Source organism: Zeus faber, assembly GCF_960531495.2.
Source record: "Zeus faber genome assembly, chromosome: 8".
Taxonomy (NCBI): domain Eukaryota; kingdom Metazoa; phylum Chordata; class Actinopteri; order Zeiformes; family Zeidae; genus Zeus; species Zeus faber.
Window position 1 is genome coordinate 32,226,657 of NC_137195.1, and position 27,500 is coordinate 32,254,156.

General features: G+C 42.2%; 1 protein-coding gene across 1 annotated transcript in view; it reads left to right on the forward strand.

Annotated features, from left to right (window-relative positions):
- Window positions 1-27,500, forward strand: part of LOC307234024 (low-density lipoprotein receptor class A domain-containing protein 4-like) — a 237,295-nt gene that overhangs the window by 117,121 nt on the left and 92,674 nt on the right. Inside the window, exon 3 of the mRNA XM_080005566.1 lies at window positions 14,482-14,622. Coding sequence (XP_079861692.1) covers window positions 14,482-14,622 — 141 coding nt within the window. The remainder of the gene's footprint in view (window positions 1-14,481; window positions 14,623-27,500) is intronic.

A 27,500-nucleotide genomic window follows, 5' to 3' on the forward strand; every position in this document is an offset into this window, starting at 1 on the left:
ACTGGATGTGACATTGTGGTGAATTTCCAGTTACAGTTATGGAAGGCTTTTTCAGCCGGCCTTCACGGTCAGTCACCGGTCACCTTTCTAATGCCATCTTCTTTTGGCTACAACACGACAGTACTTAACTAAACGGACCTTTGTCAAAAAATAGATAAACTGCTGTTGCTTATGGTAAATGCATTTGATATAATGCTCTTTCTAGTCCACAGACACACAAGCACTAAACAATTAAGCCACCCATTCACACACACATTCATACACCAATGACGGAGGCAGCCAACCTGCTCGTCAGGAGCCATTGGGGGTTCAAGATCAAGATTCAGTGTGGCTTTAAGCACTTCCACCTCCGTTGTGAAAGGTTTGGCTCTTTTATGAGTCGGTTCTTGACGACTCACTGAGTAAAATGGTTCAGTCAATTTTCCTACTCTTATTTCATTAGATTCAGTGAGGGAGAAAAGGTTTCTGGTGAACAATGAATGAGAGTTATGAATGGAATTCTCCCAGGAATCATTTAATCATTTAATTCTGTCAAAATTATTTATTTAGGCGGAAGAATGTGAAGAACTGCGGACACCAGAAAATATTTAAGATTTAAGAAGTTGCTTTAGCTAAACGTTACATACATTAGCTGAACTGAGAATTCAGTTGCACCCACAATATCGAAAGCCATTCTTGCTTTGTGAAATCACTGCGGCAGACATCTGTTCAGAGTGAAGAAAAAGCTATTTTTACTGGAAAGCTAAGAGCAGAATAATAGTGAACTAACTGCTGATGATTGATTTGCTTTATTCACTACAATGGTTAACATTTGTAGTCAAGAAGAGAAAAAACCCTTAAATCTTATTTTCAAAAATGGGAAAATCCCATTGTGGTCATATGTGTCTTATAACCCTTTACCACTGTACCAAAAACCCAGTAACACCCCGTAACATCCAGCATTTGTAACCAGTCGGAAAGGAAAAACCCGGATCTCAGTCCCGGGTCAAATGACCCTGCAATAGACACAGGTTTTAATCAGTTCCACCTCCAATCGGCTCTGATGTGAACAGGACACCTTGACACATAAATGGCCCCTTTACCTGCACGATGAGACGCGCGTTGAAATTCCAGATGCTGGCACATAAATAGACAGGAGTATCCACGTGTCTTTCCATTCCATTTCATATCCCATTTTGAATCCAAAATCAGAAGTTATTGACTTTTTTTTTGCATGGGGAACAGTGAAATGTTGTAAGTATGGGGATCTTATCGTGGGGAGCACGGCGGAGAACCCCCATGCTCCCCGCCGGGCTCCGACTCACTCCAGCATCGCCCCGAGCTGGTTCCCACTCCCCACCGCCAAAGAACTAGTGTGCGCACCAGCAGCATAGAGCATCCGTGCGTGGGTGCTCCATGCTGCTTCGACTGTAGTGTTGGGTCGTTCATGAACGATCCGATCTTTTGAATGGCTCAAAATACTTTTTTTCAAGTTTTACAGTTTTATGTTGTTGTTTGTTTAAGTTGATCTCTCCTCTACTGTTTTACATTTACATTTACATTTAGTCATTTAGCAGACCCTTTTATCCAAAGCGACTTACAAGGGAGAATAACATTCAAGCTACAATGCGACAGAGATTAGTGTAACAACATTAGTTTTATTCTCAATCACACTGGAGACATGACATGCCCCTTTTCCAGTGTGTTCGTGACATTGAACGTGACGCACCAGAAAAAAACAGCATTTCTCCTGGCATTGGGAAAGATGTCAATCACCTATTATGGTGTGAAAACGGTATTGATGTACTTTTTTTCTATGTTTTGAATTTTAAGCAATATCACATTTTATTTTACAGTTATTTATGCAATTCAAAGTTGGTTCCAGCAGACTGCCAGTAGGGACCAGCACAACTTCCTTTTTCTAGTCTCTTACAGTACATTATCGCGGATGGAGCCAAAAGAGATGATTTGCTGAAGTGCAAAGGAATAAAGAAGATCCTGACAAACCTGATAAAATCCCAGGCTTGCAAGCATTCATCTTCAGTTCACCATTTAGGGATTGTCCAACAATATTGTGAGCTTCCTGTATTAAAAAAATAGCTAACATATATCCTCTTACATTTCTCAAGTCTAACTTACAGACGATTTATTTTGGTGAACCTATCCTAATAATGGTCAAACCTAGCAGAAGCATCAGGGCCGTGAAAGCGGCATGCCGCGAGGCTGCTAAACCCCTCGACTCTATTTTTCCAGGCGCAAAGAATAAACTGGAGCTTTGATTCCCATAGAGGTCCATTCAAACCATGTTTTGTACAGTGAAAAAATGTTATTACTAACCCTGGTGTGCGTCAACCACATATTAATGCATTACGTGGATTACTTTTTCACCACAACAAATCACAAAAATCAGCAGGAAAACAAATATCACGTCCAGGAATAGACTTCGATTTTACTTCATACCTGGGTCTTGTGTTTACGTTATTTTAATCAGGTATCTGTCCGGGCAGCTCGAGTTGTATTTGCATTATTTCAGTCAGGTACCTGGCCAGGCAGCTCAGGTAGTCTTGGGTGTCCTAGTGCCCGTTAAGCTCTGTATGAATCACTAATCCAACTACGTTTATAAACAAACAGAACATGAAAAGCAAAGGGTTGAAAACGAAAGCAAAGATATACTTAGCCCATTAAAGGTTAATGCATTCCACAATTTGTAGTTTCAGTGATAGAAAGTCAAGAGAGTGCTGCATTCGCTAGCGCATCGCAGACGGAATGAAGCCTGAAGAGTCACTTTTGCAACAGTGACGTGTGGCCACTTGGGCCACACGTCACAGGACCAACAACAGACGAGTTAATAACTCCTCACATTCCCTTGTAGAGACATCTGTAAATAAAATATTATTATCAATAATATTCTATATTTCTTTATACCCTGTTTTCGGGAAATCTGATCACGCCGCCATTGCTTTAATTCCAGTTTACAAGCCGTGCATTGTGAGTGGAACAGTAGTGACGAGGGACGTGAAACGGTGGTCGGACCAATCAGATCCCACGCTGCAGGACGCTCTTACTCACAGAGACATGTTCCAATCAACTTCCAGTGACGTCAGTGAGTTTACGGAAGTAACTACGTGCTTCATAAATATGTTAGCAGATAGCATCGTTCCCACGGTGAAATTTCGGATATTTCCGAACCAGAAACCGTGTGTCGATAAATCCATTCGACTCGAATGCTCGCACGGCAGCTTTCAACGACTTGTATCCAGAAATATGGACAGTTACAAAGCGGCGTCGCAGAATCTGCAGAGGGCGGTGGAAGGACGCTAAACGGATAAATAGGGACAGAGTGGTGCGACAGATAGAGCAATGGGACACCAGACGCTTGTGCCAGGGGCTGCGGATTATTACGAACTACAACAGCAGCACCTCCCCAGCCACAAGAGTGGACGCCTCCCTAGCCAACGAACTGAACTCCTCTTTTGCGCGGTTTGAGTCTGGCAACACTGCTAGCTTGCCAGCTAATTGGAGTTACACTGCTGGGGATGAGCGCGCACCCTCAGTGTCTGAGCTTGACGTCAGGAGGGCTCTGATGCATGTGAACACCCGAAATCTGCGGACCCAGAGGCATATCTGGGTGAGTACTGAAGACCTGTGGTAACCAGCTAGCTCCGGTGTTCACTAGAATATTACATTTCTCCCTGGCTGAGTCGGTGGTCCCGTCCTGCTTCAAGAGGTCCACCGTCATTCCTGTTCTGAAGATCGCCTCTCCAGCCTGCCTGAATGACTACCGTCCGGTGGCCTTCACCTCAGTGGTCATGAAGTGTTTCGAGAGGCTGATTAAGGATTACATCTGTGCCACCCTCCCCCACATCTTATACCTGCTGAAGTTTGCGTACCGGCCGAACAGATCCACGGACGATGCGGTCTCCTAGGTGCTCACGACATTCACGCACAATGGTGCGTGAATGTGGACTGAGATCCGGGTTTTTCCTTTCCGACTGGTTACAAATGCTGGATGTTACGGGGTGTTACTGGGTTTTTGGTACAGTGGTAAAGGGTTATAAGACACATATGACCACAATGGGATTTTCCGATTTTTGAAAATAAGATTTAAGGGTTTTTTCTCTTCTTGACTACAAATGTTAACCATTGTGCACACCACATTCACGCACCTGGATGGCCGGAAGGGGGGCTATGTGAGATTGCTGTTCATTGACTATAGTTCGGCATTTAATACCATAGTCCCCACCAGACTGGCTGTCAAGCTGCGGGAGCTAGGACTGAGCACTCTGCTGTGTGCATGGATCCTGAACATCCTCGTAGCCAGGCCCCAGACTGACGATGATGAGAAGGCCTACCATGAGGAGGTGGCTGACCTGTCACCCCAGTGCCAGGGCAATAGCTTCCTCCTTAACATCAGCAAAACTAAGGAGCTGATTGTGGACATAAGAAGGGGGTTTCAACCGAGGACGCACGCGCCGTGGTGATTTATGGGGCTTCTGTTGACAGGGTGTCAGCTTCTAGTACCTGGGAGTCCACATCACGGAGGATTTAACATGGACTCTACATACAGACACTCTTGTGAGAAAGGCAGCATCTTTACCACCTCAGGCAGCTAAAGAAATTCAGGGTCTCGGAGGCGATCCTCAAGTCGCTCTACTGTGGAGCAGTGGAGAGCATCCTGACAGGCAACACCACTGACTGGTTTGGGAACTGTACTGCTTAGGATAGGCGGGCCCTGTAGAGGGTGGTGCGTTCAGCCGAACGTCCAACTGTAACTACCCTCCCCCCCCCTGCAGGACAGAGCCCGCTGGATCATGAAGGACCCTCACCACCCCAACAACAGACTGTTCCAGCTGCTGTGGTCGGGCAAGCACCTCCGCAGTCACGCAGCGAGGACAGAGAGAATGAGTTTTTTCCCGCAAGCCATAAGGACTGTCAATGCTGAACTCACCAGGAGTCCTAATAAAAAGCACTGAGTCACTCACACTGCCTTACTGTACTGCATGTAGCATACTGTACTGCAAATATACTGTATCACTGCTCTGGGTTACTGCATACTGTGCTCTATTGCTGTTCTGTTTGGTGTTACTGTATTGCTGTGTCGTACTGTTGTATACTGTTCTGTATATCACAATACTCACCTTATTCACATGCACTTTACTGCACATATCTGTATATACAAATAGCCTATCCCATATACATATCTCTATTACCTTCTATTTTGTACCCCCACTTTGTTTTACCTTTTTGAGTCTTATTTTATTTTTATTTTATTTTATTTATATTATTCTATTCACTAACTGCATTACGTTTTAGGAATCAGTTAGTTTCAGTTAGTAAGCTAGGTAGGAATTAGTTTAGCTTTTATGTTCAGTTTAGTAACTATTGTGTATAATCTCCGGGTGCATTGCAGAGACATTTCACTGCATATACAGTGGGGCAAAAAAGTATTTAGTCAGCCACCAATTGTGCAAGTTCTCCCACTTAAAAAGATGAGAGAGGCCTGTAATTTTCATCATAGGTACACTTTGACTATGAGAGATAGAATGGGGGGAAAGAATCCAGGAAATCACATTGTAGGATTTTTAATGAATTAATTGGTAAATTCCTCGGTAAAATAAGTATTTGGTCACCTACAAAGAAGCAAGATTTCTGGCTTTCACAGACCTGTTACTTTTTCTTTAAGAGACTCCTCTGTCCTCAACTCGTTACCTGTATTAATGGAACCTGTTTGAACTCCTTATCAGTATAAAAGACACCTGTCCCCAACCTCAAACAGTCACACTCCAAACTCCACTATGGCCAAAGAGCTGTCAAAGGACACCACAAACAAAATTGTAGACCTGCACCAGGCTGGGAAGACTGAATCTGCAATAGGTAAGCAGCTTGTTGTGAAGAAATCAACTGTGGGAGCAATTATTAGAAAATGGAAGACATACAAGACCACTGATAATCTCCCTCGATCTGGGGCTCCACGCAAGATCTCACCCCGTGGGGTCAAAATGATCACAAGAACGGTGAGCAAACATCCCAGAACCACACGGGGAGACCTAGTGAATGACCTGCAGAGAGCTGGGACCAAAGTAACAAAGGCTACTATCAGTAACACACTACGCCGCCAGGGACTCAAATCCTGCAGTGCCAGACGTGTCCCCCTGCTTAAGCCAGTACATGTCCAGGCCCATCTGAAGTTTGCTAGAGAGCATTTGGATGATCCAGAAGAGGATTGGGAGAATGTCATATGGTCAGATGAAACCAAAATATAACTTTTTGGTAAAAACTCTACTGGTCGTGTTTGGAGGAGAAAGAAAACTGAATGGCATCCAAAGGACACCATACCTACTGTGAAGCATGGGGGTGGAAACATCATGCTTTGGGGCGGTTTTTCTGCAAAGGGACCAGGACGACTGATCCGTGTAAAGGAAAGAATGAATGGGGCCATGTATCGTGAGATTTTGAGTGAAAACCTCCTTCCATCAGCAAGGGCATTGAAGATGAAACGTGGCTGGGTCTTTCAGCATGACCATGATCCCAAACACACCGCCCGGGCAACGAAGGAGTGGCTTCGTAAGAAGCATTTCAAGGTCCTGGAGTGGCCTAGCCAGTCTCCAGATCTCAACCCCATAGAAAATATTTGGAGGGAGTTGAAAGTCTGTGTTGCCCAGCGACAGCCCCAAAACATCACTGCTCTAGAGGAGATCTGCATGGAGGAATGGGCCAAAATACCAGCAACAGTGTGTGAAAACCTTGTGAAGACTTACTGAAAACGTTTGACCTCTGTCATTGCAAACAAAGGGTATATAACAAAGTATTGAGATGAACTTTTGTTATTGACCAAATACTTATTTTCCACCATAATTTGCAAATAAATTCTTTAAAAATCAGACAATGTGATTTTCTGGATTTTTTTTTCTCATTTTGTCTCTCATAGTTGAGGTGTACCTATGATGAAAATAACAGACCTCTCTCATCTTTTTAAGTGGGAGAACTTGCACAATTGGTGGCTGACTAAATACTTTTTTGCCCCACTGTATGTATAAAAGTATGTATATGTATGTGACAAATAAACCTCTTGAATCTTGAATTTGAGCCAATTGTGCCAATTGTGATTATTTTGTAGGGGGACTGTTCATACTTTATTCAATAAATACATACAGTAAATGCATAAATAAATGATTTAAGTGTAAAATTGATAAACATGTATAGAAACAGGTAAATGATTTAATCATGAAATGTCAGTTCTGTCAGACGACTCATGCGCCACATGCTTCCACACCCTACTAGGCCGGCCGGTATGAGCAACCAATCCTTCTTGCCTTACCTGCTTTGCTGCCTGCTTTGCTTGCTGCGTTGCTGAACTCCCTCCATATTGGATACTCCTATTATATCCAATGGGATGATTTGAGCTCATCACTCCCATATTTCTAGCTCAGTAAGAAAACCTGTTTGCTGTAAACCTCGGGTGTGGGTAGGTTGCCGGAAGGCAAACAAGAAAATTGCCAAAAACAATTTACAAAGTCCATTTATTAACAGTTTAATAACAGGTGACCATCGCAGACAAAATCCCCCAAAAACTCAAAAACTCAGCAAAAACTCCGGAACCAGAAGGATAATTCTGGTTCTTAACTATTCGTGCTCTGCACATGTGGCTCTCTCCAACTCGCAACCCTGAATGGAGGTGAACCTCGTCATTATTTACTGTATTGTATTATTGATATTGTTTGGCACCCTTATTGTTATTGTTAGAGGAAAAATTATCTGAACTTTGAAGCCAAAAACTATCTGGAAAACCAACTTTGCCATAACACAGGAACATGGTTGATGTCTTTTTTTAACTGCGCTGTCATAAAGACCACGTGGTTTAAGTTTCATCCAAATCGATCCACATAGGGTGCAGATATTAGCAAAAAACCAACCACATTTTGTGCGATTTTAAGACCAACGAGCCAATACGTCTGCCGCCAAAATATGTCCAACTTGGATAAAATTTTCTGGAACATATACTTCTGCATAATCTAGAAACTTGGTTGGGATGTTGTTTAAACCGCTATGTAACAAAGATCTTGTGGTTTAAATTTCATCCAAATCGATCCACATAAGGTATAGATATTAGTGAAAAACCGAACATTTTTGACCCAAAATATTCAGTTGGTTTTGGTTAACTGACACGTCACACGTCTTGTTCTCAAATAAATAAGATGAGATTTACGGTCAGACGCTTTGTGACATCATCTTATTCTTAACTATGAAAGTACAGATACCTATTGAGAATGTCCAGTTGGACCATGTCCATTTGGCGGCGTGGAATCGGTCACTCTGTAGGCTTTAGAAGTTACCGAACTATTGATTTACATGAATATTTATATAGCTTCTTACCGGGTAGATGTCAGTAGATCTGTTCTATTGATATTTTAAAAGTAAAAGTCAGGAGTCGGAGGAAGCATCGCGGTTACCATGGTGAAGGCGAGAGAGCGCAAATCCCATCAAGGAATACGATTGGTTTGAAATATGATTGCAATATAAAGACCCCCGCCCTCGAGCTTCCCTCTTCCAATAAATGATTGTACTTCTACCTTTACAGATCATGAATTAATTGGGGAAAAACATACGTGAGTGAAAGCGTGCGTAATAATCCACTGTGTCTAGCGAGGGGGTACGATACTGCACAATCTTTTTTTTTTGGGGGTCATATTGGATGTTGGACTCTCTTCTTCACCAGCCACTTGTTTATGTTTACTCATGCACATTGGCTCTCAGCTGTTTTGAGCTGAACAGGTAGCCATTCCATGGGAGTTCTAAAATGGTTGCACTGGAATTATAGCTGTGGGAGAATGTAGAGAATGAACACTCTGCTGGTGTGTCCAAAAGAAAACAATTTGAGGTAAAGCACACATAGCGGTAGAGGATGGACAAGATGTTATCTCAGGACGATTGACGAACAAAAATATCACTCAAATGCAGCTTTAAGGTCTCCAAGGTTACGTCTCATTCTTCGTGCCTCATTCCGCGGCCACATCTCAATAAAAAGTGTCTGCCGTTTGAAATGGGGGGGGGGGGGGGGTAAAGAAGAGAGACTTTTCATCCACCAACCTTGAAACACAGCTCTAATGCAGAGCGTGGCCCTGTGGAATTTATGTTTTTCAGCAGGGCGATGAAACAATCACATAAAATACAGTTTTCCAAACTTATTAAATCAATACCGCGAGACCTGCGTCTGCCCGGCGCAGTGAGGGATGAGCTTGATGTGGCCATTAGCATCGGAGAAGATGGTGAGAGGAGCTTACCTTAATGGCCCCAGTTATTGCCGTCATACCGAGTGTAATGTATAAGCAGTGTGCCAGGCACTATGCCATAAACAGCCTCTTTCATAATATTTTATAATAAGTCCACTAGATTTCACCCCCTCCATACACACACACACACACACACACTGTACAACCACACATGCACGCAAGGAAAGGGGCACCCGAGGGTCCAAAGACACCATCAGATGCACACACACACACACACACACACACACGCACACACCCAAACGCACAAACAAATGCACGTCCACCTCAGCAATAATGTGTTCCCAGCTGGGGTGTGTTGTAATATGACACACACACACACACACACACACACACACACACACAAGGACTTCTTATGAGAAAAAATGAACTGAGGAACCCCTTACGTATGTCACAAAAAAATATTTGATATTAGGCCTAGTTCTCTCACTACTACGGAAAAAACATTCACGGGAAATGTGTTTGAAATATTTGTGTTGTATATTTACATTTAAAAATGCAGAATGTAAAAAAACATTATATTAAATTAACATCAATAACTTTGTAAGATAAGATAAGATAAACCTTTATTAGTCCCACAATGGGGAAATTTACAACTTCCTAACTAGACAAAATATCAAGCACAATCAAGAGAAATGTAAGAGAGACAGGCGAATGCATGGTGGCGAGGAGCTGCATATGGTAGGATTTGTTCGTCTAAAAGGAGATAATTATGAACACATACTGTATTGCATAAAATTATTCAATTCCCCTATGTTTATTTATATTCCCCAGGGTGTCCCACACCCCACTTTGAGAATTACTGGACTAAATGACTTGCTGACTCACCAACTCTGACTCTCAGACTGTCTAATTGACTAACTAACTGTCTAACTGACTAATTACAGTAAGTCCCAGACTGGAAGACTGACCTAGCCACCAACTAACTAATTGACTGATTGTCAGCCTGACCAATTGACCGAATTAGACAGTCAGACCTAAGATTGACTTATGTCTGATTGACTGACTTACAGACCAACTGAGGAACCAGCTAAATGATCAACTAAACATCCTCCTTGCTGATGAGACAGTTTGACATCAGAGGCGATGTCACACAGAGAAGCAAAAAAACAAAAACAAAGGCGCAGGACAGAGTTTGAGCAGTGGAAAGGGGAGTGGATGGAACAGAAGACGAGAGGGGGTAATGGAAGGGGGGTGGGGGGTTGAGAAACAGTGCAAGACAGACTGGAGGAGAAGAGTAGGAGAGGAGAGGAGCAGTGAAGAGGAAGGTCATCGAAGCTGCACTAATTGCTACTAACAAGAAAGGGCTTGCTTTTTTTTCAATAATTTATTTTCATTCATTTTCATTCATAAATTTATTTTCAAGAATTTATTGTTGTTGATGCTGGCCTGTTCTTTGAATCAGATCTGACAACATCCCCCCCTCCCCCATTCCCTTTTGCGGCTGTCTAGACAACAGCAGAACAAGCTATTCCTGTTATAGGAGGTGGACAGGACCAGCAGAAAAAAATGTGCAGTGTCATTAGGTGTGTGACAGCAGGGCAGGAGCTCGGTAGATCTGAGGGCCTGGCAAGGGAAAATTCTGCAAGTTGTTTATCTGTTGTCTGGGGCTGTGTGTGTGTGTGTGTGTGTGTGTGTGTGTGTGTGTGTGTGTGTGTGTGTGTGTGTGTGTGTGTGTGTGTGTGTGTGTGTACATTAGCAAGTCTGTGCATTTATGTGTGGCTTTCTGTAGTCGGCCCGTGTTTGTATCTACCTGCGGCGTGTATCAATTTGTATGCGTTTTGATGGATTTCAACACATCACAGCAACTGCCCCCCCCTCAGAATCAGTCACACAAACACACACACGTACACACACAGACACACACACACACACACATCATCCCCCTCTGCTCTACTGAATTTCATTAAAATGTCTTCTTTCCTCTTGGTGTATTTATATTTTTAATTATTTTTCTGGTCATGCCTATCTGCTCGCCAGCCCTTATCACTAGTTGCCAGAGCAAGACACACACACACTTTGCAGAGATTTGTATGGTTTTCCTTGTGGTTTTTTCTTTTGTTTTACTGCAGTTATCTTAATTTATTCCAAAGTTGGCTGTCCAGTGCGGCCTTCCATTACGGCCGTCCAGTGCAGCGGTTTCCAGTGCTTCAGAGTCCAATTGTGACATGCTTCACACCACTCCAGCTAGAAACACAGTTCATTAAGGATTACTTCTGTTCCATTACAGTTTGCCTACTGCCCCAACTGAGAGACGACGCACTCTCCCATGTGCTGCACACCACCCTATCACATTTTGAAAGGGGGGGGGGGGTTGCTATGTGAGAATGCTGTTCATTGATTGTAGTTCAGCTTTCAATACCATAGTGTCCCCCAGATTGGTCATCAAGCTCAGGGAACTTGGACTGTCCACCTCCCTGTGCAACTGGGTCCTTGACTTTCTGACCAGCAGACCCCAGGTGGTGGGGTCTGCTGGTCAACCCCCCGCACCTCCAACACAGGAGCCCCCCAAGGCAGCATCATAAGTGCTCTGCTGTACTCTCTGTAAACAAATGATTGTGTGACCAAGAGTAGCGCCAACACCATCATAAAGTTTGCTGACAACACAGCTGTGGTGGGCCTGATCTCCAACAACGATGAGAAGGCTTACCTGGGAGAGGTGGAGGACCTGATCACCGTGGTGCCAGGCCAACAGCCTCTTCCTTAACATCAGGAAAATTAAAGAGCTCGTCATGGACTTCAGAAGGACACAGCAGAGGATCTACAACCCCCTCACCATCAATGAAGCCCCAGTTCAAGTTCAAGTTCAAGTTCAATTGAGAGGGTGAGCAGCTTCGGGTACCTCAGTGTAAATGCCACTGAGGACCTGACATGGACATTGCAAACACACTCCAGTCAAAAAGGCGTGGTAGCACCTTTATCACCTCAGACAACTGAGGAAGTTCAGTCTTTCCACAGATCCAGAAAATCTTATACTCTGGTGCCATTGAGAGCAGGGTCAGGGTGCATCACCACCTGGTATGGGAACTGTTTCTCTCAGGACCACAAAGCCCTGCAGAGAGTGGACTTTTACAACAGCCTGTGCAGGAACAGGGTTAAGAGGATTATTAAGAATCCCCACCATGCCAACCATGGACTGTTCCAGTGGCTGCGGTCAGGCAGATGCCTCCGCAGCCACAAGACCAGAACAGAGACACTCAGAAAGAGCTTCTTCCCTCAAACCATAAGGTCATTGAACTCTGTCACAAACTTAGACTCACCTCATAAATAGTGTGTCTACCTCATTGCTGTAATACTTGTACACATTTTGTTTTATATTCCTTGATATTTATATTACTTATTATATTATTCTCAGTTTGCAGACATTGTACAGAAAACATTGCACTATTTACATAAACAGACACATATACATAGTTTCTGTGGTTGATTGTTGGTATATTCTAAATTCTGTATATCGATTTTTTCTTTTATATTACCCCTACTTTTATTTTTTTATTCTTATTTATTTATATATAATATAATATTATATTTGTATATTATATTTATATACTCTGCCATAAACAGTCTCTGAAGGTTGCCTAAAAACATTTCACTACATGCTGTACACCGTGCAACATGTATGTGACAAATCAATCTTTTGATCTTTGATCATGAAACTCATAGTTCTTGTGCTGACGTTGTTTCCAGGGGCATTTTGGAATTCGGTAGTGAGTGTTGCAACTAAGAATAGATGATTTTTACCTGCAACCCGCATCAACACCCATTAGTCCCATTCTGTGAGCTGGTGTATGTATGTGTATGTATGTATATGTATGTGACAAATAAACCTCTTGAATCTCGAATCTTGAGCCTTGTGTGGCCTACTGCTTCGTGGTTGAGCTGCTGTTGCTCCTAGACGCTTCCATTTCACAATTACAGAACTTAAGGTTGACCGGGGCAGTCTAGCAGGGCAGAAATGTAATTAATTGATTTGTTGGTAAGGTGGCCTCCTATAACAGTGCCACGGGGAATGTCACTGAGCACTTTAGTAGGACCCCTTCTACTGCAAATGTTTGTCTGAGAAGATTGCAAGGCTGTATGCTCGATTTTATGCACTTGTCAGTCATGGGTGTAGCCAAACCCATTAATAAGAGGCGTCCACATAGTTTTGGCTATGTAATGTCAGTGAGGTTCAGAATCAGAATAAGAAACAGAATCAGAATAGTCTTTATTGCCAAGTAAGTTTACACGAACAAGGAATTTGTCTTGGTGTTCGGGTTTTTAGGTTCGGGTAAATGCTCTTCTACCATACTCAGTGGTATAAAAAGTACTGGAAAGCCACACTTGAGTAAAAGTGGAGATATCTTAGTCACTCATTAGAATACTACTTGGGTAAAAGTCTTAAAGTAGCAGACATTAAAGGTACTTAATTAACAAAAGTAAAAGTATATGTTGTGGAGGAATAAAAAACAGCTATGTTTTTTAAATTTTGCTCTGGTTGCCAATGTTTCCATATTTTTCGGTAAGCATAAGAGGCATCTTTCAATCTGACATAAGAAAACATATGTTGTAAATATGGCCATGTCTCCATCAGTCGTAGCAGGTGGAGCAGCATCACTGCGGATGGGGGCCGTTGCTGCTTCCTGACACAGCTCCAGTTGTGCCGCTCTGGGATGTGCCGCTGCTTGTACAGTAGCAATGCCACAAAAATGAAACTTAACCTGGGCAGCGTTGCCAAGTCTCCATGACAAATCCAGCCACTCCCCAACCCCCAGACAAAAAAAAACAACCCGCTTCAACACTTAAAAAACACCCCGATTCTACAGGGAAACCATGGGCCTGGCAACTGTGAACACAGGCTTGAGAGTGTTTCTTTACACTTAGCTTGCTGCTAACTGATTGATTTACTAACATGAAACTTGTGAAACTCGTGAAACCCGTGAAACTCGTTTCATTGGCTCCCAGATTTCATTTGATTTTATAAGTAAAAGTATATTTTTTGGGGGCTAAATGTAAGTAAGTAAAAGTAAAAGACGACAGAAATATTATAAATCAAGTAAAGTAAAGATACTCCCAAAAGATTCTTAGGTACAATAACAAAGCATTTATACTTCTTTACTTCGGTACCACTGACTTTATATGTAAACGCCAACCGCCTAAACTCATACTAATGAGTTTTTCTCACTTCTGTCTGTCTGTCTGTCTCTCCTGTCCCGTAACTCCCTCGGCGATACAGAGTGCAAGTTCCACTGCACCAATGGTAATTGCTTGCGACTGGGCTCACTGATCTGCAACCAGCTGAATAACTGTGGTGACAACAGCAATGAGGAGAACTATCCCATGGTCACTCAGCAACCCCCTCCTAGCATCTTCATCTGTGAGTAATAAACACACCTCTCTTTACCACCAAATAGAAGGATGGATAAGTTCAATAGATCGATTAAACACAACCAAGATAAACAGTTAATTAGTTCATTTGTTAGTTAGTTAGATAAACACTCTTTATAACCAGTCCATCCGTCCCTTCCAGGGTAATCTTCATGTCTTCCGTTTTACCCTTCCAAAGAAAAAGAATCACCTCACCTTGCATGTTTGAGCCTCCTGTTATGTTTCCAGCATATGGAATACAGCATCCATTTAAAATATTTAACCTGTCTAGCACCGATGTTCATGTGAAGTGCCAGCTTCTCCGTTTCTGTCTAGTGGGGGCTGGGGGAGGGTTCTGGGCGGGGGGGTCTGTGCGGTGCGGCACAATGATTGTCATTTTCTGAACCGGCGTACATTTTTCTGTCAATCCCTGGGAGATGGCAAGCAGACAGGGGTGAGTGGGGGGCTGGCAGAGAGAGATGGAGGGGGAGAATGAGAGAGAGGGAAAGAGGTAGAGGAGAATGATTTGGTTGTAAAAGAGTTTTGCCATCTCGTCGTGGCCGCTGGCAGACAGATGGATCATAAATACCATCTAGACACAGCGTCGCGAAGCCCGGCTCTCTGCCCAGCGACACTCCACCATCTCTCTGCTATAGGTACCTTTCCCTCTCCCCTCCTTTCCTCTACTTTGCCCACTTTTCCTCTTTTCTACTCCTCCTCCCCTCCTCCTCTTTTCTCTTCTCTGCTCTGCTCTCATCTCCTTCCTCCTGGTCTCTGCTCTTTGTTTTTCTTCTCTCCACTCCTTTCCACTTTGCTTCTTTCTCTTCCACTTACTGCACCTTTCTGCTCTTTTCCTCCTATCCCTCAACTGAGGCTGTCTCTTTATCACTCTTGTTCTCTGCGCATCTCTCTCTCTTTTCTCACTCTCTCTATAACAAAAGTCACTCTCAAACAAGTGGGTTCAAGATGCTATCTCGGTAGCGCCCGGTGGTATGTTTGTGGCCGACAAGACCAGACTCCTGCATGTCTTGAACGAGGAATCATCTGTATAAAAAGTTACATCAGACAGTTATTAGACGTCATGATTGGATCTCAAATGCGCCAATTTAAACAGTGCAGAATGCAATTTGATGACGTCACAAAAAACCCATTGTATTTCAACTTCGACTTTTCAACAATGCTTATACACATGGAAAATACAACATTGCACAATGTTTCTGGACAGATGGGAACCATGTCTGATGCCATATAGGGCAGATCTGGGTGGAAAATAGCAGCGTACTGCCGTTCAAGACTTGTCAAGTCCTTACGCCCTGTCAGTCTCCTCACAGCCCTGTCAGTTCCATGCTAGCAGCAAGGCACATTACAGTCTTCAGTCTCAAGTGCTGGGGTTCTCAGCCGAAGTTTTATGTTTTGCTGAGCTATGGTCTTGGATAATCGTTTCATGTTGATTTCACGGCTTTAAATTAAAAAATGTCGGAAGGCAGATGACAGAGCTTTGCTTGGACTTCATGTCAGACAGTGGAATTAATGGGGGCGTTCACATTAATGAATTTTATGTAACAATGTGCAGATTATTGGAGTATGAAATAGTGTCGTTGTACAATGGTAAGGAGCTCAAATGTTATTCATATGACTTTATTTTAAATTGGTCTATTTAAAGGCAGGTTACAGGGATTCTCCAGTCGAGTCAAGGCACTTAATTCAATAAATAACGCAAAAAATAGATGAATTATAATCTACTTGAGCTACAAACTCAAAGATACTGTTTCACTGTGTTGTGCACATACAGTGTAACAGACCATCTACATTTTATAATCTACAAATTTAAGAGTTATCTTCAGTTCTCCAATTCATGGACATCCCCTGGGAGGCATTGCGCGCTGCTGCATTTTCAGGACCAAATAATTCATTTTCAGTCAGCCATGACATCTACAGTGTAGGTACCCCACACTCCCTTTTATACAGGGCTGGCAGCTACATTCATTAATTAAGCGAGTCAGTACCATCTACAAAGCTCTACACTGTTTTCAAATACAGAGAAAGAAATGGGAGAAGAAGCTCCTTTTTACTTTATAAATGACCTCTGAAAATTCTGTGAGGGTCTAGCTATCAAGCATCTCAGAGTATGCATCCTACCTGCCCAAAGTTATAAGAGTGATGCGGATTTGGTCTTTTAGGCATGGGGTAAAAGCATTTTATTAGCATAAATGTAACAGTAAAACAGAGTAAAATTACTTCTATCTGCAGCCAGATTTAGGAGAGGTCGAAAGCTGTTCTAACCTGTTGGGAGTTGCCATCTGTAAGCCTGTAGTTGTAGCACTTGGCAAGATCGGTCACAAAAAGTAGAATAGAATATCGCTTTATTGCCATTGTATGAGTAGGATACAACAAAATTTGTCCTCTGCATTTGATCCATGTAGTGGGCAGCTGCAGTGCGGGGACCAACTCCAGCTCTTTTGCCAGTGCCTTGGTCATGGGCACCAACAGGAGTATTAACCCTAACATACATGTGTTTTGATGGTGGGAGGAAACCAGAGCAAACAGGACCTGGGACGTAAACCCAGGATCTTCCTGCTGTGAAGCAACATGCTTACCACCAAGCCACTGTTGTCAACCGTTCCGATACAGCTCTCCTGCCCCAGAATATATACACTTGTGTGTGAAGTGTATTAATAATTACGCGCTTGTCTCTGCTCCACTCACTAAGAGATGTAATCATTTTTTGTGACCGATCTTGCATGGGCACAAGTACTTCATCTAAAAGATCATATGCCCTCTTCTGCAGAAAGAAATGTTCTTGTAAATGTATGTTTTTGGGAAAGACGGAAGAGACAACAATAGCGATGATTTAGGTTGATCACAGCAGCCAACAATATCTAAACTCATCAATCAAAGTTCTGTGTTGACAATAGTACATATATAGATTCAATCAATTTCCTGGTGGCTCAAGTGAAAGAATGAAAAAAAACCAAGTAACTTAATTCTATTTTCTTATTCATATTAAGATCATTGCCCCATCAAAAATAAGTCCTCAGAAAATGGTATAAAAAGGCTATATTAATTAATATTTCCATGCCAGACTCGTCGTAAAACCATCAATGTCATCCATTCTTAGAAGAGAAGTTCTATTCCTTGCTGAAAGTAGGAAGGAAGCCTCCATTCAGTATGATTCCTAGAAGTGATTTTCATATGCTTCATAAATATATGCTGTGATCTTGTTTTGTGTTAGGGCGGGATGACCTCGTTCACTCTCCCCTGGCCTCTTCGGGCTTTTCACAGGTGTGCGAGGAGAGGAGGAATGGTTGGGGTGGCAGGAGAGAGATGAGCAACAACTCGAATCGATCAACCAACTTGAGCTTAGCTATCGATTCCCTTTGGTCGCAGTGTGAACAGGACTGGCGGGGTCTAGCTCACCCCGCAGGGGCCTCAGCCTATTGATTCTCACCGTGCACTGGGGGAATTCATAACCCTGTGAAGGCTCTTTATCGACGGCCGCAGTCCTCCATCTCGGGCCATCCACAGAGCACTTCTGAGGTGTGCGGCACTTTCTTTCTTGGCGTAACAAGTGTTCCCCGATTGCCTGCTGCCCAAATGTGTTAAATAAAGGAAAAGAGGTGGTTCAAGTGTTTTAGCCTTTTCAATGTTTGCCGTTTCATGCGGTTCTGTTCCTCTTGCTCCTTTTGGTCTCTTTTCTTATCTCCTGTATGGTTTGTGTCTATCTGGGATCTGTCTCGTAAGGTTTGTTGTGTCTTCAAACCCAGCCACAGCTCTCATTTTCGCACATGGCCAAGGCTGAAACCCGCTCCTTCAGAGACAGGGATTCATAGAAGAGGTTTGTGGATAACCTTAACTCAGCTTCATTATCATCTTAGTTTTGCTGTTGAAGAAATTCACAAGATGAGTATATATTTGTTTACTAGTTCGCAGTAAATGGCAATTCAGACCTTTAATTCAAACATAATTATCTAACCAGTTTGTGCAATACACACTGACCAGCCACTACATTAAAACCACCAGTAATATCCACTAATATTGTATTATTGCTCACAAAACAGCTCTGACCCGTCGAGGCATGGAATACACAAGACTGCTGAAGGTGTCCTGTGGTATCTGGCACCAAGACATTAGCAGCAGATCCTCTAAGTGCTGTAAGTTTCGAGGTGGGTCCACCATTTATCAGGCCTGTTGTTCCAGCACATCCCAGATATGCGGACCCTAACCCAGCCATCCACATGATGTAGAAGAAACATGATTCATCAGACCAGGTCACCTTCTTCAATTGCTCCATGGTCCAGTTCTGACGCTCACATGCTCATTGTAGGCGCTTTCAGTGGTGGACAGGGATCAGCATGGGCAATCTGACTGGTCTGCTGCTACGCAGCCCCATACGGAGCAAGCTGCAATGCACTTTTTGTTCTGACACCTTTCTATCATTGCCAGCATTAACTTTTTAGATAATTTGTGCTGCAGTAGGTCTTCTGTAGGATCGGAAAAGATGGGCTAGCCTTCGCTCCCCATGTGCATCAATGAGCCTTGGGCACCCATGACCCTGTCGCCGGTTCACCGGTTGTCCTTCCTTGGACCGCTTTTGCACACCCCACAAGAACTGTCATTTTGGAGATGCTCTGACCCAATCATCTAGCCATCACAATTTGGTCCTTGTCAAAGTTGTTCAGATCCTTACACTTGCCTATTTTTTCTGCTTCTAACACATCAACTTCAAGAATTTACTGTTCACTTGCTGCCAAATATATCCCACCAGGGCCAGAAAGACTCCTCCCTCCCTGAACCCTTAACTGTGGGAAGAAACTCCCACATATATATATATATATAAATATATATATATGTATATATGTATCCATGTATTAACCATGTATCAAAAAAAAATTGGACAATTTGCCACATGGCCTCCTACTATGATAGCTGTGGCAATAAAGGAGGGTAAAAAGCAGAAATATGTAATCAGAAGGGTGTTCGGGGGTGTGTTTGAAGCTGGCACTGGTGGTGTGTGTGTGCCTATTGTGTGTGTGTGTGTGTGTGTGTGTGTGTGATGTGTCCACTGGTGAATGCGTAGTCTTGTCACAATTATTTCTGGTGTATGTGGTTGGAATTATATCGTAGTGCCTCCAAGCAGCGGAAAAGGCCCAGCAGCCACATGACTGCAGGAATGCTCTGAGCACCATGCCCTGCAGTCACACAAGACCCCCTAGCCCCCAGAGAAGATGGAAGGCCGCGGAGCAACGCCCATGCATGGCCCCAAGAAGCATAAACCAGTCCCAGAGAGTGCAGGGTGACCTTGCACCCCTGAAAAGCACACATACAACCCACCACCACGTGCAGGCATTGAGACGCACCTGCAAGCACAGAACCTGGGCCGTGGTTGCCAGGCACGGACCACAGGCCCGGAGCCAGGTCCCATGCCTAGAGCCCTGCATTAGTGCCCGGCATTGGTGGGCATGGGTAGCTTGCCAGCTCGCCTGCGGCGCACCCATGCCCACCAATGCCCTATGCAAAGGCAAGGCTTGCCATGCTGCAACCGCCTAGATGCCCCACCCAGCCACAAGCCCCCGAGTGCCCACCCACGTAGCCGAGTTGGCATGGCGCAGGCCACCCTGACATTAGGGTGTGTTATTCTCCAAAGCCAAATTTGTTGAGGGTGGAGAAGAGATATTTCCGATTAACCCTGTCAAATGCTTTTTTGGCAGCTAAAGAAGCAATAACAGTATTTCAGTTTTTCCTTTGTGATATGCTGATCAGACTGAATAAATGGCACATTTTTGGATGAGTGTCTGCCCTCGATGAAGCCTGGTGAATTATAAATGAAATCACTTTTTCAATTCTGTTGGTTAGTGTTTTACTCATGCTCTTTAAATCACAATTATGGGTCTATAACTGGACATGAGGGTTGGGTGGCTATGGGGTTTAAGAAAAACCGAAATGAGAGCAGTATTTATGTGTGGAGGCATGGTGGAGGTTGACTTAATCTCCATAACCACTCTGATCAATAGTAGGTATGTGAGTGGCCAGAAGTGTTTATAGAATTCCACTAGGTAGCCATCTGATCCATGTGATTTATTGTTGGCCATAGAAAAGAGAGCTTTCCTGAGTTATTCTACAGTTAGGGGTTGATCTAATGTGGTATTAATTATCTGAGTGATATACTGTAGCTTATTATAATCGTGTTTCAAATGATTGGCAAGAAATTTACCTGATTTGTCATTGAATTCAAAATAATTCTCTCTTGTTCGTTGCATGAGGAATTGTGTCTTTTGAATCTCATTTTGGATTTGCTCAGTACAAATCTTTTAGTTGTTGTTGTAGTTTATTTTGGCATTCTTGTCCTTTCTTTTTCTTGTGAGTGGATAATTAAGTAATACTACCTCTCAGAACTGCCTTTGCCATTTCCCAGAGTAAGGATGGTGATATTTCTGGAGAGTCATTCAGTTCAATGAAGGATGTCCATTCTCTTTAAAATATATAGTTAAATTCTTTATCTGTCTTTATCAGAAGTGAGGTGTTAAACCGCCACCTGCTAGGAGGGTTCAGGTTGGTTTCATTAATGAGGCTGAAACTTATCAGCCTGTGATCAGAGATTATGATAGGGTGGATTTCAGGATTAGTGATTTTGGACATTACAGAGTCAAAAAGCAGTCAATTCCAGAGAAGCTTTTGTTGGGTGGTGAGGAATATGTGTATTCTCTATTATGTGGATTATTTGATTGCCAACAATCACCAAGATCACTCTTACTCTTATATTGTTTTACAGTGTCAGACAAATGCCAGGACGTGTAATTTTCTCTGGATTATGGTCTAAAATCGGATCAAGTACTGTGTTAAAGTCCCCTCCCAGCATAATAATTGAGCCTTAGACAGAACGATCTGTGTCCCTCTCCGACAGCACTGAAGATGGGCGCACAACAAACATTGACGTCTCCTTATGGAATGAAAACGTGCATAATAGGGACACTTTCTCCATGACCCTCTTAACCCCCAACCTATAGCGATTTAATATAGTTTTAACCGAACCGCCCTGCTGCGAGACTCAGTGCTCTGTCCTGGGCTGCCGTGTGCTGTGCTCTGCTGCTGGCAGAGCCCGGAACACCTGTAGAGTCTGGACAGAGCCTCACCAGAACATGGCAACTGTCTGTATTTATAACCTTTTTTTAAATTTAATGAGCATAAAGCTATGCCTGAGCAGTGATCCATGTATGTGGATGTATGCAATATACTGTATGTGGATGTATGCGTGCAACATTTTGAGAAAAAATAACTTTCTGCTGAAACACTGCTTATTTTTTGAATAATTACAAGGCTTGAAGTTAAATCAATTGGTTAATATTCTCCTGTGTTTGAAGGTTATTCTTTTTACAATTCAATATTAAATAAAGATCTGTTATTCATATCAATTCATGCATTATTTCATCTCATTTTATCATTACACGTGGGCCTAGCTTACAGGAAAGAGTGTTTACTGTATCCATTTTTGTGTTGGTCAAACTATCGTGATTTATTGCTTGTGTTTAGTGAATAACAGAAGATAAAGAATAAAAAAAAAATTGCATACAAAATGGCAATCGCAATATTGGTCTAAAAGAATTGCAATTCCATTCAGCCCTAAACAGCACTGTGTCTCCGAGGCAATAGCTACACTATCGTGCCCATGTTTTGCCATAAATAAATCAGTGTTATTTATCAAGGAAGATTGTAGGAATACGTATCGACAGACTGACATATAGACGAAGATAAACATAGAACATTGCAGAGTCAGACATACATATAGTGAGAGAGTGGATAGAGAGTGAGAATGATGAGAGAAGTAGTGGGCAGGCATTAGGAATGTGAGATTATAAGAGAGTGAGCGATATTTACAATCCTGACAGATAACATCCTAATTTCTACATCTCGCATCAGAATTCTCAGAATACCTGTTTACCCTGCCAATTCTCCTTCTAGATGAGGTACAGGACCTTCCGTCAGGTATTGATCTGCCAGGGAAATTGGTTTTTATGTGCTTCATTTCTGTTCCAGTCCTTTTCTTTTAACCAGCTCCTTGTGCTTGAAGTGTTCAAACTTAGCAATGATGGAGCGTGGACGGTTCCCTACGCGGCTTACCAGTCGGTGAACCTGGTAAAAGGTGATCTGCTTCACAGTATCCTTCGGGAGTTTCAGGACAGTGTGGAGGAAGTCTTTCACCATATTTTCTAGGGTCTCAGTGTTGTGTAGTTTCTTGATGAATTTGATGTGTTGATGAAGGAGGAGTGTAGCTGACGCTGACTTTGGTAAAATAGTAGATTTATTACAAAAGAACAGCATCAGACCAGACTTGCCTAGGACGTCCAGGAGAGAACCGAGCTGGATGGATTCTCTCTCTCTCTCTCTCTCTCCTTTTATGCTTGCCCAAAGACAATGTTGATATGTTATTTGGTTCCCCTACATAGGTCACAGGTCACATTCCACCTTCCTTATCACCGGGACCCCTGGCGATGTGCTCTCTCTCTCGGGACCCCTGGCACCGTCTCTTAGTAATTTTCTTATACAATGGGGCTTTCTTGGGATGCCACACATTCCAAGACACCTCATATTTCCCCCCTTCGAGACTACACAAAGTCTCTCCACAGTGATAAGAGTCATTGAACTCACAACGTTAATTGGCTTAATAGAAATCACCTACTAACAAACAAACTGATTATAATATACCCTTCTGAACATGCTTAGTCATAGCAATACAATAAATTTGTTGAGTGTGAGAGCGAAAAACCAATCTGGCAGCTTCCTTTCTTAGTTCTTTCAACAAACAATCAAGACAGGAAAATTCTCTCACAGTTCCTCTGCCGCAGGCAACCACCTATTGCACTCCAAATCAATTAACCGCAAAGAAGAAGGGTTTAGACAACTGTACAGGATGTTAAATGTAAATGCATACATTCAGAACCTCAGAAATAAATCAAAAATTTTGTCCAAAGTCAGGCTGGTCGACCCATCGGACCCTCCAGTGAACCTTTCCCTGCCTATCACCAATGTCCCTCAAAATGTGCAAAAAAAAGAAAACACCTGAGGTCCCAATGTATTCACTTCACTGTGTTACAGAAAACTTCAAAGAAAACAATACTAAATCAAAGTATGTCTCGCTAAAAACATCTAGTGTAGAGTACAGAATTTTCATCAATTATACAGATTACATTGTAATAAACAAACTCCAACATTAGAAAAACATGAATAACACATATGTATGTATTGAACTGTTGCTTTTTAACACCATCAACTTTTAATGATATTTCACTCGACACTCCTGATCATGATGTCCTCATTCAGGGTCCGTCGTCCATTTTCATCCTCCATTTTTGAATGTCCATGTTTGAGTGTTCAAGTCCATTAGGCTGTTAGGATCTCTGGCCAACCTCAGACTGGTCCTGAAAGAAAAATTCACCAGCCAGTATCTTGCACACACATCAAATACAGTATAATAATTTCGCTTTTGCATTACGTTTTAACATTATTCCAATATATGATTAACATTTTCCTTTTTCCCCCTTTGACCATGCATTTTCTCAGTTAAAAATAGACTTGAGTCTATGACAGAATCAGATATTCAGAATAGATATTTCTCTAGTAGTTCTAGCTCCTAACTACACACCTCTACCCAATTTAGACCTGTATGCTGACAGATTTTAACAATGCGATTTTTCAACACACCATTTAATTTTTTCACAAACACCTTGGCTTTGCGGATGATAAACAGATCCTAGATGTTGTTTAATTCCCAATTTTTGCAGAACAAAATTTTACTGTTTTATCCACAAACTCTTTCCCATTATCTGAAGATATGCGATCTGGAAGTCCCCACCTGCTTATGACCTCACGACATAAGAACTTGGCAACTGACTGAGCATCTTTATGCTTGGTTGGACATGCTTCAGGCCACTGTGAAAATCTATCCACATCGACAAACATGTATATTTTACCTCCTACTGGTCTTATCATGTCAACAAAATCCACGACCAACTCACGCATGGGACCTGTCGGAGTTGGAATGTGACCAGGTGGACTCATCACACCCCTCCGAACATTGTTTTTTAGACCGATTGTACATCTGCCTATGACCTAATCAATTTGCTCAAGCAAGTACGGTGCCCCAAAACCATACTCTTTCGTTATTTTTCTTCTTACCTCCCCCCCTGCAACATGGGCTAACCCATGTGCTTCCTGAATCATCAGACCTAGTAGGTCGGAGGGTGCTACCATCAGCCCTTCATGATTTCTCCACAGACCAGTAGACTTTTGTGTGGCCCCTCGGTCCAACAATAATTGTTTATCTATGGCTGATGCAGCTTCTTACATCGAGATCACGTCTCTGAGCGGGATTTTATCTTCCAAGTCCACTTGATGGGTGACCAGAAGAACCTTGCCTGCTTTGTTTTCTCCTGTAACTGCTTTAGCAGCCTTATCTGCTGCTCCTTCTGATCATGCTCCTTATTCCTCCGCTTTAGCCCACACACGTCTGACTGCTGGTTTGTATCCTCCAATAGCTTCGTCCGAGTCACTCACACTCTCTTCTCCTATTTCCAGGCTTCTGACTTGTTGCCTGCTTCCCAAACGGTTCCTTCTCTTGGTACTGTTGGAGCTTGGATACATCTTTATGGTTGTTGTAGCCTTGCCCGTCTCTATTATTTGCTCATCCTCATCTTTGAAGAGATAGTTGTCCTCCGTTGTTATCACTGCAAGCTGGGGATAAACATCAGTGAACTTCACCTCCTTCTCATAAGGCTTCTTTACAGATGCTGTATGTGAAAAGGGTGCGGTAATCTTCTCCATCCATTTTTCTTTATTTCTTATCTACTTTGTTCTCTTTTTTCTTTTGCAGCTTCGAACCATGTCTGTCCCTTCTTTACGAACAGCTGTTGAATGCCAAGTTCCATTTGTCTTTTCTCTGTGCGTCTCTTTCCTCTTTTTCCTTTCTTTTGATTTACTTTATATGTGGACACAAGCACCTGCATTGTTTTAATCACATCCGGGTTAAGAGTTCCTTCAGCTGGCCATGGTTGTTCAATGTCAAGCCACCGCTTGCTCCATTTTCCTGATATTTTTGCAATATCTTTAATAAGAGGATTATTCTTTCACACTACATCAATAGCAGTGATTACTTTTGTAGTTTTTGTATCCATTTTTTTTATTGTAAAAAGTCGGCCAAGTTCCACTCTGTATGAAGCACCACCCCTTGCTCCACCTCTTGAATTTAGTCACACCTTCCAATTTGCACTGGTCGTCAGCGAACGAACATCCTGCTTTAGCTCCCCGTCGGAACCACCAAAGCTGGTTCCTTTCACTCAGCAGCTGAAACACAAAACCTCTCCTCTTGCATCAAAAACCCAGCTTTTCCTTCAATTTCACCAAGACTATCTGCTTATTTAACCAAAAGGACTCACAGCAAGCACTGTCACACACTCCAAGCACAAAGAGAAAAAATTCACACACCAAACAAACAATCCACAAATCCTACCCATAATTCAGAGCAGGAGATTTTCTTTTATTTTCTGAATGTGTACATGCATGTGTAGGCAGACTGTCTCTGGTGATTCTAGTCCTTCTCTCAAGAAGGCTTATTTTTTTATCAAATATATAAAGTCCTGTGATGGTTCATATCCTTTATCAACTGTATAAAACGTCCTTGAAAGAAAAAGGCTTATATATATTTATCAAACGTCCTTAAAGAAAAAGGCTCATATATATTGATAAAAACATCCTTAAAAAAGGCTCATATATTTTTATCAATCATCCTTTGAAGAAAAAGGCTCATATATATTTATCAAACGTCCTTTAAGAAAGGCTCATAATCTTTATTATCAGCTTTACAAAGTCCATAAACAGGCTCATATATATTCATCACAAAAGGGGCAAGAAATGTTTCTTTTTATGTATTATTTAACTGCTCACCACATATGTATACCTATTTAATAACCCATGTATTCTATATATCATTTATACATATACACGAACAATACACAAATTTCTTCACACCTCTTTAGCTCCGGCACACTCTCACTCACACACAGGCACACTCACACCCCAAAAGGAAAAAGACATGTCTGTCCACAGCACATCTGATTCTCCAAAAACTTCAACAGCACTTAACTTTATACTTTAACGTCGACTCATGTATACTTTTCTAATTTCATCAAGATTTTCACTTTGGCCAGACTTTTAACAAATTATCCTTTTATTCAGATTCTTTCAGCATGCACTCATTTTCTTAGGCTGGTTTAGCCCTGCTCTTCACCATTTTTTTTTTCTCAAACTTCATTTTTCATCTTTTAAGCCTTTAACTTGTAACTCTTTTTGCTTCATTTTTCATCTTTTCATCTTACTTCAGGCTTTTAACTTTTATCTCTTTTTCACTTTTCATCTTTTTCATCTTACTCTAGGCTTTTAACCTTTTATCTCTTTTTCACTTTTCATCTTACTTCATATAATTTTATTTTGAGTCATTTCCCCTGGCCAGGGTTATTTCCTCTTTGTTTTTCCTACCTAGATTTGACTATATTATATTTTCATTCGGCCAACATTCACGCAGCATTTAATGTACACATATCTTACTTTTTAAGGAGTTACGGGCCCTGTTTCCATTAATCTTGCATGGTTATTTAAGTAATTTTTGGCTACTAGTTCTGCCATTCTACAATTACTTTTTTCTTCTACTTTCTCCACATCTTTTAAGCCTTTAACTTTTAATTTTGACTTCATCTTTTATTTCTCTCGTCTCTATTCTCTATTTCAACTTAATTCTCTTTTTCTTCGTTTATTATTCCCTTGTCCCCTTATTTCCGTCTTTTACAACTTAATTAACCCCAATTTAGACGGAAACTCACTTCACACATCAACACATCATCT